A 19,009-nucleotide genomic window follows, 5' to 3' on the forward strand; every position below is an offset into this window, starting at 1 on the left:
ATACATCTCTTCGTGTTTCACGTAAAAAGAAGAAAAAGTGCTAAAATGTGTGATGCTTCTGCAAATATATTAATCAAAACAAAAACACTCACGATGTGTATTGGATTTCAGACTGCTTCTCTCTTACTCAGCAACTTTGATATGAAATTTTTTTGACTATGTTGTCAATTTCATACATGTTGAGTGTTTGTCGCACTTATTCAGCGTTGCACGGGATTTGCCATTATTTTCAATAAAGACGTCAAAACACCTGTTTATGGTAATGTTTGTTTCTCGCTAAAGAGGGATAATCGCGTTTTAGCGAGAATATCTCGCTATAGGGGAAGTGTTCCCAACCTGCTAAAGTATAAAAATCTCCTACTGCTATCCACTACACCTTGAAACAGGACTTGGAAAGGAAAAACCTATAATAAACTTGCATACTACATACTAACTCTGAGTATTATTCTAACAAAATAACACCTAAAGTCTGCAGTAAAACCTTGAGGTTTTTAGCAGTTCCTAACACCTATTCTTACAAAAACCAGAATAAGAGAAACGAAATCTAACCATGAGGTCAGCTCCTAACCAAGTGAACTGATCAAACACAGTCTTAAACATAAACCTTGAATTCTATTCACTACACTACAGTCATGAGATGGGTCTTTAAAGACAAAAAAAAACACACACCGTGCGGTTGCTCCACGGATCACTGAATGTGAGCGGAGCTTATCCATGGTCAATGTTATTTACCTGGAATTTATCTGGCTAAGAGATCGTTTGTTGTGTATATTTTTATGATATACACAAGAAATTTCTCAGGTTATTACAAATTATGCTTAGTGTCTTGATTTGTGCAAAAATAAAAAATAATTAAAATTTCTACCTACATGCATACCGCATTTCTATTTCCCGTAAACCTTCAAACTTGGTCATATTTATGTATTGCAAATGACAGGTTTAGCCCATTTCTAAACCTTTGCTTTTTAAAACTTCGAATTAAATTGTTATATATCGTATATAAATAATTTCCGAAATATAATATTACCCGACGTTTCCAGGCACTTCCTGGTGTCCTGGGAGTTCGCGGTGTCGTGGGTGTAGTAGGTAAAATATCCATGTTTCGAGAGAATGAATAAATCCAAGTAGATCTGTGTACATGTACAACCAAATGAAGAATGGTCAAGATACCCCTCGATATGGGCCGTCTGTAGGGTTTCTGTAGCTGTAGTGTTTGCGTAATGGTGGTATCCCAAACAGAAGCTGACACGAAGTCTCCCCCCCCCCTTCCCCTCTCTCTCTCTCTAGGGTTTCTGTGGACGTAGTGTTTGTGTAACGATGGCATCCCAAACAGAAGCTGACACGAAGTCTACACCCCCTCCTCTCTCTCTCTTTAGGGTTTCTGTGGACGTAGTGTTTGTGTAACGATGGTATCCCAAACAGAAGCTGACACATAGCTAGTCTACCCCCCCCCCTTTCTCTCTCTCTCCCTTACTCTCAATCATTGACTAAATGAGTAATTATTGTCATACGTATGCAACACTATTGCCATGCCATATTATTTCATCTATATTATTGCTACAGTTTTACACATTTCTCTCTCTCTCTCTCTCTTTATAAACATAAAACCGTGATAAATTATAAATAGCTCAATAACTCTCTCTCTCTCTCTCTATTTATCTTTATAAATATAAAACCTGATAAATTATAAATAGAAATATTTCAATAACTCTCTCTCTCTCTATAAATATAAAGCCGTGATAAATTATAAATAGAAATACCTCAGTAACTCTCTCTCTATCTCTCTCTCTCTCTCTCTCTCTCTCTCTCTCTCTCTCTCTCTCTCTCTCTCAATATAAAGCCGTGATAAATTATAAATAGAAATATCTCAATAACTTATTTATGCTTTTTTACTGTTGTTTGATTTCTGATTGTGTAATTTATAATCCATGTGGTATCTCAAACAGAAACATTTTAAAAACTACTGTAACAGTTTTAGGCATGGGCAATATAACCATTATACATGTTGATGTGCTGCGCCAATAAAGAATTGTTCATGTTTTTATAAATATAAAGCCACAATAAATCATTAATAGAAAATATTCCAATAACTTATGTTTGTTTGGTGTTTTTTTTTTTTATATTATTATTGTTTGATTTCTGATTGTTTAATCTATAATACATGTATAAAGATGGAGAGAGAAAATACGATGATAAATTGCATTGTATAGGAGACGTTAGAAATTAAAATATTCTAGGTGCGAGTCAATGCTATCAAAACTCGGGTATACTGGGGCATTCCTCGAGATCTGAAGACTGCCGGTCATCATTAGCCGTGATTGTTATCAAAACATCTTTCTCAGGTAGCTGTAGACCACGGTCTCTGCAAACGTCAATCAACCTCAGCTCTATTGTTAAAAGTTTGATTGACCAGCGACTTATCATTGATCGCGACACAGGTAAAATTTGGGGGCGTTAACTTAAAGTTGGGTCTTTAAAGACCCAATTTTAAGTTGACACCCCCAAATTGTAAGCTGCCTGCCAATCAAACATTTAACAATAGATCTCAGGTGGAGTGATATCTGCAGACACTGTGGTCTGGGGCTACCCCAGAGAGGTGTTTTGATAACACAATAACAGCCAGTATCTACAGGCATTCTTTAGATCTTGAGGAAGCCCAGTATACCTGAGTTTTGATAGCAATGACTGCTATTTTCTTGTAATTCAATTGTTTTTAAAAAGGCCCCTGAACAATGCAATTTCAATATAATTGTAACACCCAACACCCCCACCCCCCTCTATATATACCTGTACATGTATCATAGATTACACAATGAGAAATCAAACAATGATTTGCACAATAATTTCTAAAACTTGTAACCTATTGAAATAATTTATGTCATCAATTTATGATACCTCTATATTCATAACAGAAATTATTCATTGAGTCAATGACCGAGAAAGAGGGGTGGGTGTAGAATGTGTGTCAGCTACCCTTAGGAATACAACCATTATTCAAACACTATGACTACAGAAACTCTGCAGACAGGGCCGTAACTGCCGATGAGGCAGACGAGGCAACTGCCTCGTCTGATTTTTTGGCAAAAAAGAAAATAAAATTATATAAATGTTATATTATAGGATATATGTTTAAAATGAAGACAAGCACCTTTGTCTTTGACACCATATTACGATTCTTTACATAGTACAAATGAAACACAAACATGATAAATTGGGATTTAAAAAGTGTCATTTTCAGTCGTAAAGTCAATCGGCGGCCCCCAATCCCCTGCCTCCCCTGATTTAGAACCCTACTTACGGCCCTGGCAGAGGTCCCTGAGACAGGTCCTGTGTATATCAAAACTATATATATATTTTTAAAAAAAGCATGGACCGGTAGATTTCTACCATGTTCTGCCTCTGTATTTCTTTGAGTGCCATGGGATATAGCAATTAACACCTTGGTAGACCCTGGCCACTCCAGGTAAATAACATCTGTTCAGATTAGGCTCCGCCTACATTTTCACTGACCGTATGGTCATGAGATGGGTCTTTAAGCCAACCGAAACCAAAGAAACTATCCTGACTTATCCAATCAAGCGCCAGGTAGCTTGACAACAGAGATTAATATGAAAAACATGTGGAATGTATCAACTTAATCTAAACTTGAATAGATATCAAAAGTAAATGACTGACAGTAAGTAACTAAACTTCAAATATGATACCAGGCTGATTTAATCATAAAATTTGAAATTAATTGAAAGTTAATGTAAATAGCAATTACATTAGAATATAGGTAATTCTGCAATCGGACCACCGGGGGACCGGATCAAAGGATTGGATTTTGTACACATATTATTTTGGGAATTCTCCTTTCCGTGATCCTTCATCTGTAATTCCTGCAGGTATAATTATAAGATTGGATGAAAACTGTAATTCGCAAATTCTATGGTCGTTGTAACAATTTAGTTTGCCAATACAACATATCATTGCAGTCTTCACGAAAACTCAGTGGTCCGAAGACCGAGGCCAGTGAATTTTACGATCGGGTCAGTAAAAATTAAAGATCAGGAAGTCCGATGGACTTGTAGACTTTTTGTAAGTCACATTAAATATAATGTTGGATTTAGATATTCTAAACGTCTTATTTGCTTAAATTTACTATCAAAATAAAAATAAATTAAAAAATAGCACATAAAGAAAGTGTTTGGACATCGTGGTTTAATGTTTATTTCGTAAAGAACGATAACTATACTTGACATTGTCAAGATAACTTGTATGTTGATCATGTGAATATTAAATGAACAACTTGTTGAAACAACAAAAATGGCCATGCACGTTCTGTATCGCACAGTACACCGGTAATTGCTGCTTTATTACATTGTCCAATTAAAATGAACTTCATCAAGTGCAGTTATCTCTGATTTTATGCAATTTCTATAGTTTATAGAATTAATCATTTACATTTGATGTTAGTAGAGTAGGCTACTTTGATGTTGGTAGAGAAGGCTACTTCCTAAGGTGCACTCGGGCTGTTTTCATGTTTGTGAAAAATATATGAAGTTGTAGTCTTGTTGTTTGCAGGTGAAGAGAGAGAAAATATCATGTACGTTGTTTTTCTGGAATCTACAGAAAGGATGTCTTAGGGTGGATATAAATATGAGTAACTAATAACCATAGTTTCAGTAAACTAATTGTACAATTTTACAATGCATTCCATAATGTATGTGATAAACATATGAAAATTTAGGGGGCCAGTGAATTTCACTGTGGGACAGTAAATTCAGACAGTTCACTGGTCCGACTGGCCAGCAAGTTTTAAATGTTTTCGTGAAGACTGTCATTGAGTCACAAATGCTGTTTGTCCTGTTTCATACCGATTGTTAGACCATTCTTGGCACACTGGTTTTGACTACGAATAACTCCGTTTACCTGATCGAGAGATAGGGCTCACGGCGGCCGGCTGTGACCTGTCGACAGGGGATGCTTACTCCTCCTAGGCACCTGCTCCAACCTCTGGTATATCCAGGGTTCCGTATTTGCCCAACTCGCTATTTTGTATTGCTTATAAATAGGAGTTATGAGATTGATCACTGTTCGTTATCTTTACCTTTCATACTTGTAAGATATTTCCTCTCCAGTGACCTAGCTTGACATTAAGGTGGGTAGCTCCATTCTCATGTGATTTATCAATATTAATGATTAAAGGTGGAAAAACTGTATTAATTTCCACTCAATATAGCTTAATTTAATTAATAACCAAAGAAAATGTGTATGTTGCCACCTTTTTAAAGATGCTAGACATTCAAAACCATAAGTATATGTCAACATCAGAAAAGTACACATTTTCGTTAAACAGAATAATAAAAATAGATAAAAACTTGTTGAAATGACAAATTTTAAATGTCCGCAGTTTAAAAAAAAACTTTAAACTTAAAAAAAAATTGAAAATATGTATAAATTAATTGTGGGTATTAGGGAAATCATTGTATAATATACATGCAGTAGAGGAAATTAATGCATGTTAGCCCTTGACATTTTTTTTTTTATTATAAATGATTGATTATGTAAAACTTATACGGTACCAATTTTGATGCACCAGATGCGCATTTCGACAAATAATGTCTCTTCAGTGATGCTCAACCAAAATTTTTGAAATCCGAAATAACAGTAAACTTGTAGGCCCTAAGAGCTATTTTAGGGAAAATCAGAGTGCCAAATAAGTGGAGCCAAATTCGTCTAAGGATAAGAGCTATGCATATCTGGGGAAAATAGAAACCTTTTCAGTATCAATAGTTTACCTTTTTTATGCAGTGAATAAATTTTCTCTGAAAGATATATTTCTATCATGCGCAAAAACATGACATCACATTAGGATCGATCCACCTTAAGCCGTGTAACCGATGTCATACAACTGATTGAAAGAGTGGCAAGGTAGTGAATTATTATATCTGCCTGTTGCAAGAACCAGATAATAATGTAAATGATATTCACAAGCAAACACGAGCTTCACAAAGCGGGGGTATTCCTCGCAACATGGCACGTCGTAAGACATCATATTCCTGTTTGTTCTATTGAAACCAGACACTAAGGAATGTTAGAATATCTATTCCAATGTCGTTTTATACATCATGCAGCTGAAGAGGTACCAAGCTCTTTGATGAAAGATGGTATCTTCTTTAGTGCCTATGAAATCAAATGCAACATACTAAGAATCGAAATTTCCTTTTCAGTGACCTTGAAACCCGATAGGACTATATATTTGCATTCAATGTGCTGATTCTGGATGTATAACAAAGGTAGCTTTTATCTTGTACATCTTCCCCCTCCACTTGTAACCTTGCAAAGTACATTGTAAAAAGAAACAGGTACTGTATACAAAGTAACATTTTAGGAAGTGTGAAAAAACTTTGATTTAGATTCTAGGATATAGATACGTGTATACTTATCCGTTTGTTCGTATGTGTAACAGCTAGTTTGTTAAACCTTGTGTTCATTCTTCTGAAACGTATCCCTTGGAAATACGGGTTAGAATAGGTCCCCAATACCCCTTGCATGTCGTAAGAGGCAATTAAATGGGGGTGGTCAATCGGATGAGACCACAAAAACTAAGATCCCGTGTCACAGCAGATGTGGCACGTAAGGCTCCCTCCCTGCTTAAAGGCCGTAAGCGTTGACCAAGCATAGGCCTAAATTTTACAGCCCTTCATCGGCAATGGTGACGTCTCCATGTGAGTGAAAAAATTCTCGAGAGGGACGTTAAACATTATTTAATCAATCTTTCCAAAACCTGAACGTTTTTGGTGGATGCTATTGAGATTGTGATGTAGTCGTTGCTCATGCTAGGAAATTGAAATACGGAAATTAACTATTTTCATGATATAACAACTAATTTCCTTCTTCCTTGAGGAAAATGAGTTCTTTGAATTGTTCTAAATTTGATATTGATTAGCAAGTGAAAACCACTCTATGATATCCAACAATATGTTCCTTATTAAGTTTGTGCTGTTAAGGTAGGGTAGGGATGAAGTACATTTCCTAAATAGGTAGGGGTCTGGGTGCCCCTAATGGGCCCTTGGTAAAGCCCTGGTGGGGATCTGGAAGCTGGTGGATTCTTGACATAAAATTCATATTTTGCTCAGATGATTTGCATGCATTTTCATGCCGTTAAAATGTAGTAAAACTGGGCAGCTCGAAGAAAATGCCTGTATTTTTTAAAATTAATTTTCTTTTAAATACACTAACAATAAAGAGATTGAACTAACGCCGTTCTATCCTCGAAAATAATCTGTATCGAATTTATCCACGTCAAAGGAAAATTCAGCTTTGTTTATTATTTTTCTTTAAACTTTAATTGCTATACTGTATTTCAATTTCATTTCATTATTGCAGATGGATGTGGGCACTTGGGAGCACGAGCGTACGCCTAAATACCCCACCCCCGAGTAAAATTTACCACAAGTCTAGATTAGGGCGGGCAAATCTTATCGTATGATTTTACTATTGTGGTAGTGTCGTCCCTATTTCTACAAACTCTTTTTATTATCGCATTATAAAGTAGTGATGATACGATGCTCGATCTCTAATCAACTGGTACAATGCAATCGATAAGGATTCTTTTTAAAACCACCTACGTATTATTTATAACAAGCAAAGGATTTATTGTTTATTTGAACATATTTAATTGTATCAATATAACATTTACAATGGCCAAATGGGATTGGACATGAATTCTCGAAACTTTAAGCGTCCTCTCCCAGTTATTCAACCATTGACAGATAAGTACGAGTATGCAAGATTTATAGTAATTTGCAGGAAGGCAGGGGGATTCAGCGAAAGAGAAATATACAAGATTTCAGCCTTTATCTTTCATTTAAGTCTCATCAGACTTTCAGAAATGATGTTCTGCCATCAGATCTTGGTACCTACCCGGTATTGGTTTTCAAGTTTATATGTAAATTCAAAGCTCATAGTAACGAAAAGAAAAGTTTAAAAAATCTACACAAATGTATATATGAAAGTTACATTTCTTGTTCTTTAATCAACCTTTCAGAAATGCAATTTTGCATAGAGATTGCATGAAGGTTTTCATGAAGGGATGTAAAAGACCATGGTTAATGAAAGGATAATTTCCTTGTTAATTTTTTTCCTCTTTGTATTGCATTTTACATGAAGATCTTTACTCCCTATTGGGTCTTAAAGTTTGAATCTTAATATGAAGAGTCACTTAAATCCTGCAGTAGTTACTTGACATAAAACATAGTTGTAATCTATTTACAGTTTTTATAAAGTAAACACTAACAGATGTAAATTCTAATCGATTGACTACTAAAAATTTCCGGTCGTTTATCACTATCATAGAGTATACCTTAGATATGAAAAATTAGTGAAATAGAGTTTATAATTTAATGTTACAGCATTTGGTAACTAGAGTTTAAAAATCAGTACATGTGTGTATTATAATATGTACATATGAATGTAAATATAAACTAGTAAAATGTCACTGTACACAATATCAACGTGCGCTGCTGACATTTCCGATATTTTCGTTTGCGAACATAACGAAAATAAACCAATACGAATATAGTAAACCAAATAATACGTGTTATATAGCGGAACACAGATTGAGAATAGAGTGATTTATTATAAAAGATTTCTTACGAGCTATAACATTTTCAAGTCATCCCATCAGTAAAGTTTGTGTTTGTGTGTCCGTACATGCGGTAGTGTGTGTGTGCGTGCGTGCAATAAAACTACCATTTAAATTACTTATTAAAAAGCAGAAACAATTTGAAAGTCCAAAACAGATGGCAGTCTATAATTCTGTTAGAGACACGGTACCACGAACAGGATGGTCAACACATTTACTAGTGTGGTCATCCCGGACATACAACTTCACGATGCTCAGAATCAGTCCTTTTCTAGAGTTTTCAGTCCTGCAATAACAGCATATCCTATTAAACAAAGAAACAGCTTCGTTATACTGTGACAATGGGAAAATTCTCTCTGCAAGATCTCGAAGAAGGTCACGTAGAAAAACGTCCCTGTGGCCACACTCTGTAGCAGCCCAATAGTCAGCGACGAACTAGTCCCATTCTCCGTGATTAACATACCAAGGAGGACGCCAACGGACGACAATAATGAGAACACGAGAAGAAAGGCAGCCATTTTACACCTGGTTTCCAAAATTTGTTGCATCTCCAACCCCACACTGAAAGACACGATGCACTTGTGTAGTGAAATAGCCAGCAACAGCGCCCAAACTTGTAATTCCGTATTTTGTAGTCCAACGGCCAAGGCCTCAAATATCATGTGTAAAGACAATGCTAGCACGAAAAGGGACGCACGCAGGGGTGAGCGCGTCTCCTTAATGACCTCTCTGACGTCATCATGCACACCAGAAGCAGAAAGATGATCTTCCACTTCCTTTACATCAGCAACCATGTTTTTGCCGTCTTCCAGGCGCTTGTAACCATGTCCGATTTTCTGAGAGCTATCGTTTTTCTCACCGGGTCCATGCCCAACACCGTGCATAATTCTTAGGAGCACAACCTCCAGAATAAGTATGATAAAGAATCCCCCACTTACGGTCACTTCCGTGATGGGGTAGTGGATAGTGGAATTCCTGGCATCCAAGGCTTCCCTCACGCCCTCCTCAGATTCCGCCAACAGATGCAGCATCGCGGTTCCCAAGAACACGCCACCAGCGAAACAGTTCAGGTGACTGATGACACTATGAATTCTCCCTCTGATTAGCGAGGCCTGCAGACACCTCACAACACAGCAAGGTAATAGACCGAAGAAAAGGGTGACCAAGAATATGATGAAAAATGCAACGATTTTATTTCCCACCAAAGGATCCATTGTTTACTGTTCAGGTGGACGTTTTGCTCAGGTTTACGTTTTGCTTATTCTGTTCTGTACATCACATGACTGGTGTCCTTCTGTACTAAAATAACTCCGTTTTTTGCTCGAGTGCGCCCGAGTTCAGTTTGCTGTCAATTTATATGGAACAAGAAGGAAATGTGCACGTTATATAGGACACTATCACCCTTGCTTATCTTCCTGGTCAAATGTATATTGAATTATTTATTATTCACCAATCAAGGGCCCTCGGGGATCATATACAATTTTAACAATTAATCATTGTACCTACATACACATATTTTAAGGATTTCTATATTGACACTGGTCTGAAATTGGCTCATAACAATACTGAATGAAAATGCACTGTACAACAAGTACGCATTATATGAAGTAAAGTGAAACATAGTATTTAAAATGTCCCGAACACAGAGGGTACTAAGGTACAGTATATTTTAACCCCTACTTTTAATTTGAAATTTAAATCTTATTCAATTAATTTGAATTAGGCTGCATGCACCATAACTCCTGACATTACTAGTAAATACAACCCTTGTCAAATAAATTGGGATCTATTAACATGACCCATTTTGATATTATGATATTTTGGTAGATTTATAAAGTATATAATTTTCAAGACCTAAGACCTATTGAATGTTGTATGAAATATTTATATGAAATTGGTCCCTCTCCTGATCGCTTTTCATCTGTTTGTAAAGTAGCGTTCAATAACCCCAACTCTTTTTTTTTTTCTTATTTATTCTTTTTTCATATTCACATAATCATCAGTAAAAGTACTGAAGATACGTATACATATTAATCATTTTATACATTTCTCACACCATCTCGCACCTTTTCACACTACTATCATACAGTATAATTGGTTGAGTACTTTTTATTTTAGGTTACAGATCAAAAATAGTTTTCCAGTTTTCCAAAAGTCTGTCAAATTTCAAAACTTCACATGATTTATAATTGCTACAAAGTTTTCAACTTTATATTTGAAAAAAAGATAATGTATCAGCCCAGTAATATGAGGAGTTTTGTTTTGTTTTGAACAATTGAAAATATATTGTTTGGTGTATACAGGATTATGAAATTAACAACTTCATTACACCAATCTAATTAAAATCAGATCCTAGGATACGCTCACAATCGCTATATTACGCAGAGTATACGGGGCGGATCTAAGAAGTCTGATTTTAATTAGACTGTTCATTACACAAACTGAGAGACGCTTCACCAGAAATAACATTAGTAAAATTAAAACCAGTTCTTTATGTTTTTCTGAAAATATGCATTCTAAGATTATTCCAAAGTGATAGAGTATCAGAACAAGATATAAACATACGTTGTATTGTTTCTACATTTTCTTTACAAAATGAACAACAGTCATCTGAAATTATACTGATGTTCTTGAGGTAATATTTCGTAGGAAGAAGCTTGTAAAGAATTCGGTACTGCAACCACTGAACTTTTGTATCAATGCTTGTTTTAAAACAAACTTTAACAACTCTTTGACAGAAATATTGCTTTCTAAATGTATAGATAATTCAGTGTTTCATTTTTGAATTGATTTGGGTATGAGATCATTACTGTTTACAATATCATATAACACTTTGGAACATTTGTCCTTCAAATAACCCCAACTCTTAACTAATCGCGTTTTACGAATAAACGCAAACCAATATTCAGTTTACTGAATACAACATTTATAAAACAAAACTTCTCATTTTATCAATATTATATTACAGAGTTATTTCTCTTTGATCCATAGACACACACTTCAGGCTGGATGCAAACATGTCAACAAATTAAGACAAATAGACTTTCAGGTAAAAAGGAGGTAAAACCAGTTGTTTTTTAAATGATTTTTTCTAATCAACTTTTAAAAAGTCCATTTGATATTATTCAAATATTATAAAAAGAAAAAAAACTGGGCTTAACATCAGTAACAAGAAGACCAAGATGATGACACTCAATGCACCAGCAGAACCCGTCATCTTAAATGTAGAGCCTCTAGAGGAAGTAGATGATTTTACCTACCTGAGAAGTACGGCAAGGCTCAGTAAAGCACGCTCAGCATTTAATCAACTCCGTCCCATCTGGAAGTCAAACAACTACAGCCTGAGGACCAAACTCCAACCTTACAACAGTAATGTCAAATCAGTCCTCTTGTCTAGGTCCGAATGCTGGCGTGTTATTGACAGAGATATGAGGAAAGTAGAAGCATTTCACAACAACTGCCTTAGGCAAATAAACTGTATCTTCTGGCCAAATAAGATCAGTAACAAGGATCTGCACCAGAAATGCAAAAGTAAGAGCATTGCTTAGAAATTAAGCAAAGAAGAATGAGATGGCTTGGACATGTATAATGGGAATGCCCCAGATCAGAACACACAAGATGACCCTCTGTTGGACACCACCTGGAAAGAGAAAGAGAGGCAGACCACGCACCACCTGGCGAGGAACTGTAACACCCGAGTTAGAGGAGATGGGATACTCATGGTGATAAGCGCAGTTTGTGACAAAAGACAGAGGTAGATGGCGGCTACTTGTTGAAGCCTTATGTCCCATCCGGGATGAAGAGGATAAGTAAGTAATATTATTCATCCCATTGCCGTAGTCGCAATTCGTTAGGTGAAATAGTATTTATTTCATCCACATATGTGTTTGAGTATATAGTCTTTGATGAATATTAAAACTTTCTTTGTAGCAAATGTATTGTGGTATATTTCTGCTATCACTTTTTGAGATAATCATTTCGACTTGTCAGATAATTATGTTGAGTTTTCAGATGATTATGTTGACTTGTCAGACGATTATGTTGACTTGTCAGATGATTATGTTGAATTGTCAGATGATTATGTTGACTTGTCAGATGACTATGTTGAATTGTCAGATGATTATGTTGCATTGTCAGATGATTATGTTGACTTGTCAGTTAATTATGTCGACTTATCAGAGAAGATCTTCGTTCATATATTTACTCATTAATATACCAAGGGTATTCGCATTTCCTTTCATTTAAACTCCGATATGCTAATGACATTTGCTGACATCTACTCTGACAAGTCTACATCACGGTCTGACAAGTCGACAGTATCATCTGACTAGTCGACAAAATGATAATCTGTAGTAGGATGGGACCACGATAGGCAATCAAAGTTTTACATGTGAATATATAGGGAAAAATCTTTAAAAATCTTCTTCTCAAGAATCACTGGTCCAGACAAGAGTTCAAATCTACATGGCAGCTTCCTGACATAACACAGATTCAGGTTTGTAAAAATCATGGCCCCCGGGGGTAGGTTGGGGCCACAATAGGGGATCAAAGTTTTACATGCAAATGTGAAACATCTTTAAATATGGACCAAGGTGACTCAGGTGAGCAATGTGGCCCATGTGCCTCTTGGTTAACTTGCTGTTATTTGACAAGTGGACAAAATCACCTGACAAGTCGATATGATTTAACTTACAAGTCGACATAATCATCTGACATTTGACGAGTGATGGCAGAAATATGCCGCCATGTAAATGTAACAAACTTCATGGGTGAAGTCAATTCAAATGCCAGAAACTTTTAAACGGTCATACATAGTCATATAAAAAAAGGGGGGTTGTGACTATTTCTTCATATTGTGGTAAATATGTGCATGCCCTTCTCCTCCTGTAATTCTATACACCATCCTTTACCCAGACTTTATTGCAGGACTTCACACCGCTATTTCTATCACCATTTGCGATGATCGTGTCTATGAAGATAATCGTGACGTTACTCACGATATCACCTCAATTTATCGTGTTATGATAGGATAACGATGGACGGTGACGATGATAGTGTCACATTGGCCATTATATTTACAAAGTGCCATTTTAGTATTTTTATTTTTCTAATTTTCTTTATTATCTAATTTTTAAAAAATAATATTTAATTTCCATAAATTTTTTTTTACATCATTTTTATTTTTGATATATTCTGTGTGTGTGTGTGTGTAAGAATTTTTTAAAAAATTTAATATATACTTTGATATACTAATTTAAAAACGACTGATCATAGATACGGCAGTAAAATGTTAGTATTGTGTCATAATATGGACTGCACGATAACAAACACGACAACCCCCCCTTTTAAAAATGTCAATGTTCTTACAGATAAAATACGCGTTCTAAAAATTATATATGAATTATATATTATATATCATTCGTGGGTAAATAATGTACGACGGATATTCATAGCATACATCGTCGTATCAATTTACATCCTGTGCTCTTGCAATGTAACAATCACGGACCCTTTAACATGACATGGAAACCTATATATAACGAATAAACGTCTTGGTTGTTTGTATTACGGAGGATGTAAAACAATGGAATAATCTGTAATATCGGCGACAAAGCGACAATTTTTACACTTAATGTTGTATGTGGGACTATCTGTTCGTCCGAATTGACAAGATATAAATGGGGAGGTATGCTTCGAGCAGCATGTATATAAATTAATATATGATGTCGGCGAGGTTTGGCTTAAATAATTTTTAGAATGCCGTCTTCTAGATAAAACGTTCTGTAACTTATCTTTATAAAAGAGATTCAAAGTGATTACTTTTTACTTTTGAATTTCGTTTCATCAAGTGACTTTTGGGTTTAAAAGAGAAATAAAAGAGAATATTGTTCACTTGGTGCATTGAAGGGTAGAGTGCACATCATCACTCATTAAGTTATCATTTGGAGTATTTTTCCGTATCTATCATGATTTGATATTTTTCTTATGTAAGAGAAATACGTAATTTTTGTCTTGTGCGGTGAAATTCTTCCATGACGAGGTTCTGATAGCTTGCTAATTCATTCCTTAATGAATTCGCTCTTGGACTTTTCTTAAAGATAAAATCAACTGAACCTAGTCAAGATAAGAATCAGCCTCGATTGATATTAAAGTATAAACACCTCCCCTATCTGAGCGACTATCGCGCGGATCGCATGTTCGACCCCAACAGGTGCTCGAAAGATCCGCACTAAGTTGCATTATCTAATCTTTGGAAAGATGAAATGGAAGTATTATCAATTTAATTAAAGATTTTAAATTTGGGATGATTTGGAATTCCTTGGCATGTTTGTAAGTTTCCCATTCTGTCATCCGGGCTACTTTGAAATGTCACGTGAGCAGAGAACACCCAAATGAAAAACCGTTTGCCAACTGATTACGGTGTTAATTAACTTACAAAATATGACAAAAACGATTGTTTCGTGTAGATAACAATACCACTATTTTAATCAAATGCGATAAGTTTTAGAATACAATTAAATGAAACCTACACGCTACTGAATCTGTTTTCACTTGGGCAATCGTTTAAAGCTAAATTAGTCTGTTAAAAGGGAACTGTGCACATGTTTTGAATGATTCAAGCAACTAACAATACTATGAATACTTTTACTTGATTCAAGTCAGGCATATCTTATATAATCTTCGATCATTACTGGGTTTCTTGAATAAAGTTTTCTGATGGCGTTCGTGTACCCTGCTCACTACTGAAAGACAGACAGAGAGAGAGAGAGAGAGTTAGAGAGAGAGAGTTTAGTTTATTCATTTAGGAATAGGCACATATACAATATAAATAAAAGACAATATCACAGAGGAACACATAGTTAAAACAAAAATTGTTGTTACATGTAATTACAAAAGATAAAAGGGTAAACTTTAACAGCTATTTGACTTTAAGAGCACAGTGAATAAATTAATGTACAGAGAGAGAGAGAGAGAGAGAGAGAGAGAGAGAGATCCTCAGCACTGTGTGTCATATGCGGTCGAGGACACGATTACAAAGGTTGTCCTCTGTTATGGACAAGTGATGCTTGGAGACATTCAGGAAAGTACTTAACCAGAGATTGTCAGATAACGTTTTAATAACAACGCCACTATTGTATAACGCACTGAGTTTGTCACTGTTAACAAACAGAATGAACAACATCACAACAGAGATAGCACAGAAAAACGTAATTTTTTTTAGAGAATATCTTAAAACAAAGGTTGACGTACTGATTTATCGAAGTCGAGTGAAAGTGTTAGAAAAACTCTTTATGGATAGATAGTAATAAGAGAGTTTCAAAGCGAGTCAGCGTCATGCAATGGCGTTCTGCTTACATCATAATGGAGAGTATTACTCTGTAGTGAGACACTTCCCCACCGGATTCCTATCATACATATAAGTTTACATTTTTGTGAAATAAATCGACATATTATTAACAAGAATTGAAACTCATCTTGAAACGAAAGGGTTATTGAAAGTGGTGTTATTAGTAATTTACTACAAAAATCACGAATGAAAACAGAACCAGATCCCCGCTTTATATTTTATCGTTATGTCTGACACATTTTTAAAAGATCTTGTAAACCTTAAAATCTTTTCTTCATCAGTTATCTTTCGTTGTAGACAAAATAAGGTTTGTGTTGATATTTTGCCCCTAAATTTACTAAGAGGTCCGTCACTTGCAAAGTACATGTATGCCATTCGCTATGCTGAAAGAATGCGGAAAGAGGAGATGGGATTTGTATGGGAACTCACCTTTGTCATACTTCAGTATATCAGCAAGTATTTTAAAGATTGTTACACTCTCCGATTCTCCATATTCCGATCTGAAAGGATCTGATTCCCCCGAAATTCTGACTTAAAATGGGTAAATCCTATACTGAGTACTCACTGTTTTCTGTCACTAAGTATAAATGGCTATTTTGATATTATAAAATACACATTATATAAGTTTGGACGAATCATTTTAAGTTTTGAACATAAGTCGTTTTTATATCTTAATTTTCAACAATTTGTATTAAATGGGCTTAGGAGATTGTAACTGCTGCAGCTACCGAGTTACGAGCACTTAACCATAACGACGTCCTTTGTCAGAATCATGTAAGTGTTTGTAATTTCGTCAGAATCATGTAAGTGTTTGTAATTTCTGTTGTGATCGCATGAAATTTAGAGATTTATTGATAGCATGTATTCCTGTCGACTTTGAAATCTGATTTAAAGAGAGAAACTCTGAATACATAAACTCTGAATACGTAAACCAGAACTTGTCTGTATGCTTTGACAGGGTTACATGTACTGATAGCGAAAACTATAAAGTTCTTCACATACGGCCTGTAGTCACTCGGTGACACAACGTATATTATCGGTGCAGCAGGACGACTTTTCCCATTATGCATAATACAGTAACGAAGAAAAGGTCTATTGTATATATTATATTAGCAAACTAAACTAAACAGTGACAATAATCAAGTATAGGAGTTTCAGTACATATATGAGAAATCGATTTGTGTTTGAAGAGGAAAGCTAAAACAAACAAATGCTAGGAAATAACATTTTTTTTTTTCAACTCACTAACAAATATCTAATCTTCCAATCAATTGGAAAATATGTTTATTTCTGTTTTTGATATTACAAGATAAAAATGTCCCGGAAAAAAATTACCAACATGAGATAAAAATGTTGAATCTGCTTTCTAAACATATATGATTTGAAGTGAGGTCAAGCTGCATCTTCCGCAATATTTGAAATTAGAGGTACTTCCTTTAATTGTTTTATGAATGTAAGTACTACATAATTGTTTCCATCACAAAAAGGGAGTAATAAGAAGTTATTGTATAGTAATACACAACCATTCATGAACTTGGTTGAGCTGTTGTCTATCAGTTCAAGCAACACAGAGACAAACATTTAAAAGACATGGATACAACTTGTTTATCAACAGCTGGAGTGGAGGCTGTGTCATAAAGTGCGCGTGCAGTTCTCACTACAAATTAGGCCAGAAGCCTGTTTCGCAGAAATTCTCACGACTAAGATCGAAATTCAGATGCTATATGAACTCTTTATAATTCTTCTCTTGCAGAGTTCTTGAATGAGCATCTCATGTACAAGGGTGATGAAACTTGCTTACATCGACCTTGTTAAATTATTCTCATTATTAGATGGATATAGTTGTATTTTTCTTTATCTTAGTCGTAATATTTTTCTTCTGAAATCGACCATTGCAGTAGGTCTGTACATAGACGCAGAAGCAAAGTGGGTATGGGGTGTGGGGGAGGGTTTCACTGCCACACCTGCCATGACAGCTTTACGACCTCTCACACAAAAGACCGATCTCCACTGATGCCGACAAAACGGGATTTAACCCTTCTAAGGCTGAACAAAATACACATAATCTTCTTACAGCGCGACATTCCCCAATTAGCAGTACACCAATGGTCCACTGTTACCGTCGTTGGGCGACTAGAACTGAGGTTGAAGACTTGTGCGATAAGTAGCATGAATGATTATCGTCATGCAGGGTGCATCATATCCCTGCTAATTGTGTAGGTAACGCGCTAGGTTAGGTGACATGTAGGTAGACTTCATATCATGATCGGTGATATATTAATGTGTAATTCTTTGAAATACACGCGTTGTAGTATTATCGTTTCCTAAAATCTGTACCACGGCGTGTGCAGTCTAGATCACACCGACTGCATATGATATACCAACTCTCTGGAGAAAAAAATACAAATCTGAGTTATATTCCACCCAATCCCCAACCCCTGAGAGCAACGTACAGTTATGTAGCTTAGGTCAACTCGCGTTATTTTCACTGAATTTCGAAATCGCGTCATAAACCGTAACATTGGAATTATGAATGAAATTCTCCAATGAAATGATTAAGATATTAATGAGAGCTATGTAAACATACTATAGCGATTGCGCCACGTGGGCGACATGAATTTGCCAGATCGTGTAGATAACGAAGATGGAATGGAAATGGTTATTCTGGGACTTCCAAATGTATGCGCATTGTGCATCAAATCGATGCATCCATTCTTCTGCTTTTCGTTTTCGAGAATGTTCAAAATAATTTGGGATCAAGATTTGCATTCTTCAGCTTTTTCTGCAGGAAGATCGAAATACTTTGGCATCAAATATTGCGTTTATCCGATTGTCCTCTACAGGTTGCTCAACACTGCTATTCATTCTTAAATTGTCCTACTTATAGTTACATTTGTAGATGATGTTGTTTCAAAACATGTTTATTCACATCTTGTAACAACAATTTTTCTTCAACCACTAGGTAGCCCATAAGACAGTTTACCATAAATTTGAGCAGGTGTTTGAAAGTCCAAGTTTTTCTAAACAGAAAT

At 35.6% G+C, this 19,009-nt stretch overlaps 1 protein-coding gene across 1 annotated transcript; it reads right to left on the reverse strand.

Moving 5' to 3' along the window:
* Positions 1 to 8,603: 8,603 nt before the first annotated feature.
* On the reverse strand, positions 8,604 to 9,982 carry LOC125664875 (zinc transporter ZIP1-like). Its single transcript, XM_048897679.2, has one exon. The coding sequence runs from the start codon at positions 9,841 to 9,843 to the stop codon at positions 8,890 to 8,892; it is 954 nt and encodes a 317-aa protein (XP_048753636.2). The 5' UTR covers positions 9,844 to 9,982; the 3' UTR covers positions 8,604 to 8,889.
* Positions 9,983 to 19,009: the final 9,027 nt, after the last annotated feature.

The sequence above is a fragment of the Ostrea edulis genome, chromosome 1, assembly GCF_947568905.1.
Source record: "Ostrea edulis chromosome 1, xbOstEdul1.1, whole genome shotgun sequence".
NCBI lineage: Eukaryota > Metazoa > Mollusca > Bivalvia > Ostreida > Ostreidae > Ostrea > Ostrea edulis.

Excerpts from the sequence above, each read along its gene's own strand:
- LOC125664875 (XM_048897679.2), bottom strand. The coding sequence starts at position 9,843 with ATGGATCCTTTGGTGGGAAATAAAATCGTTGCATTTTTCATCATATTC.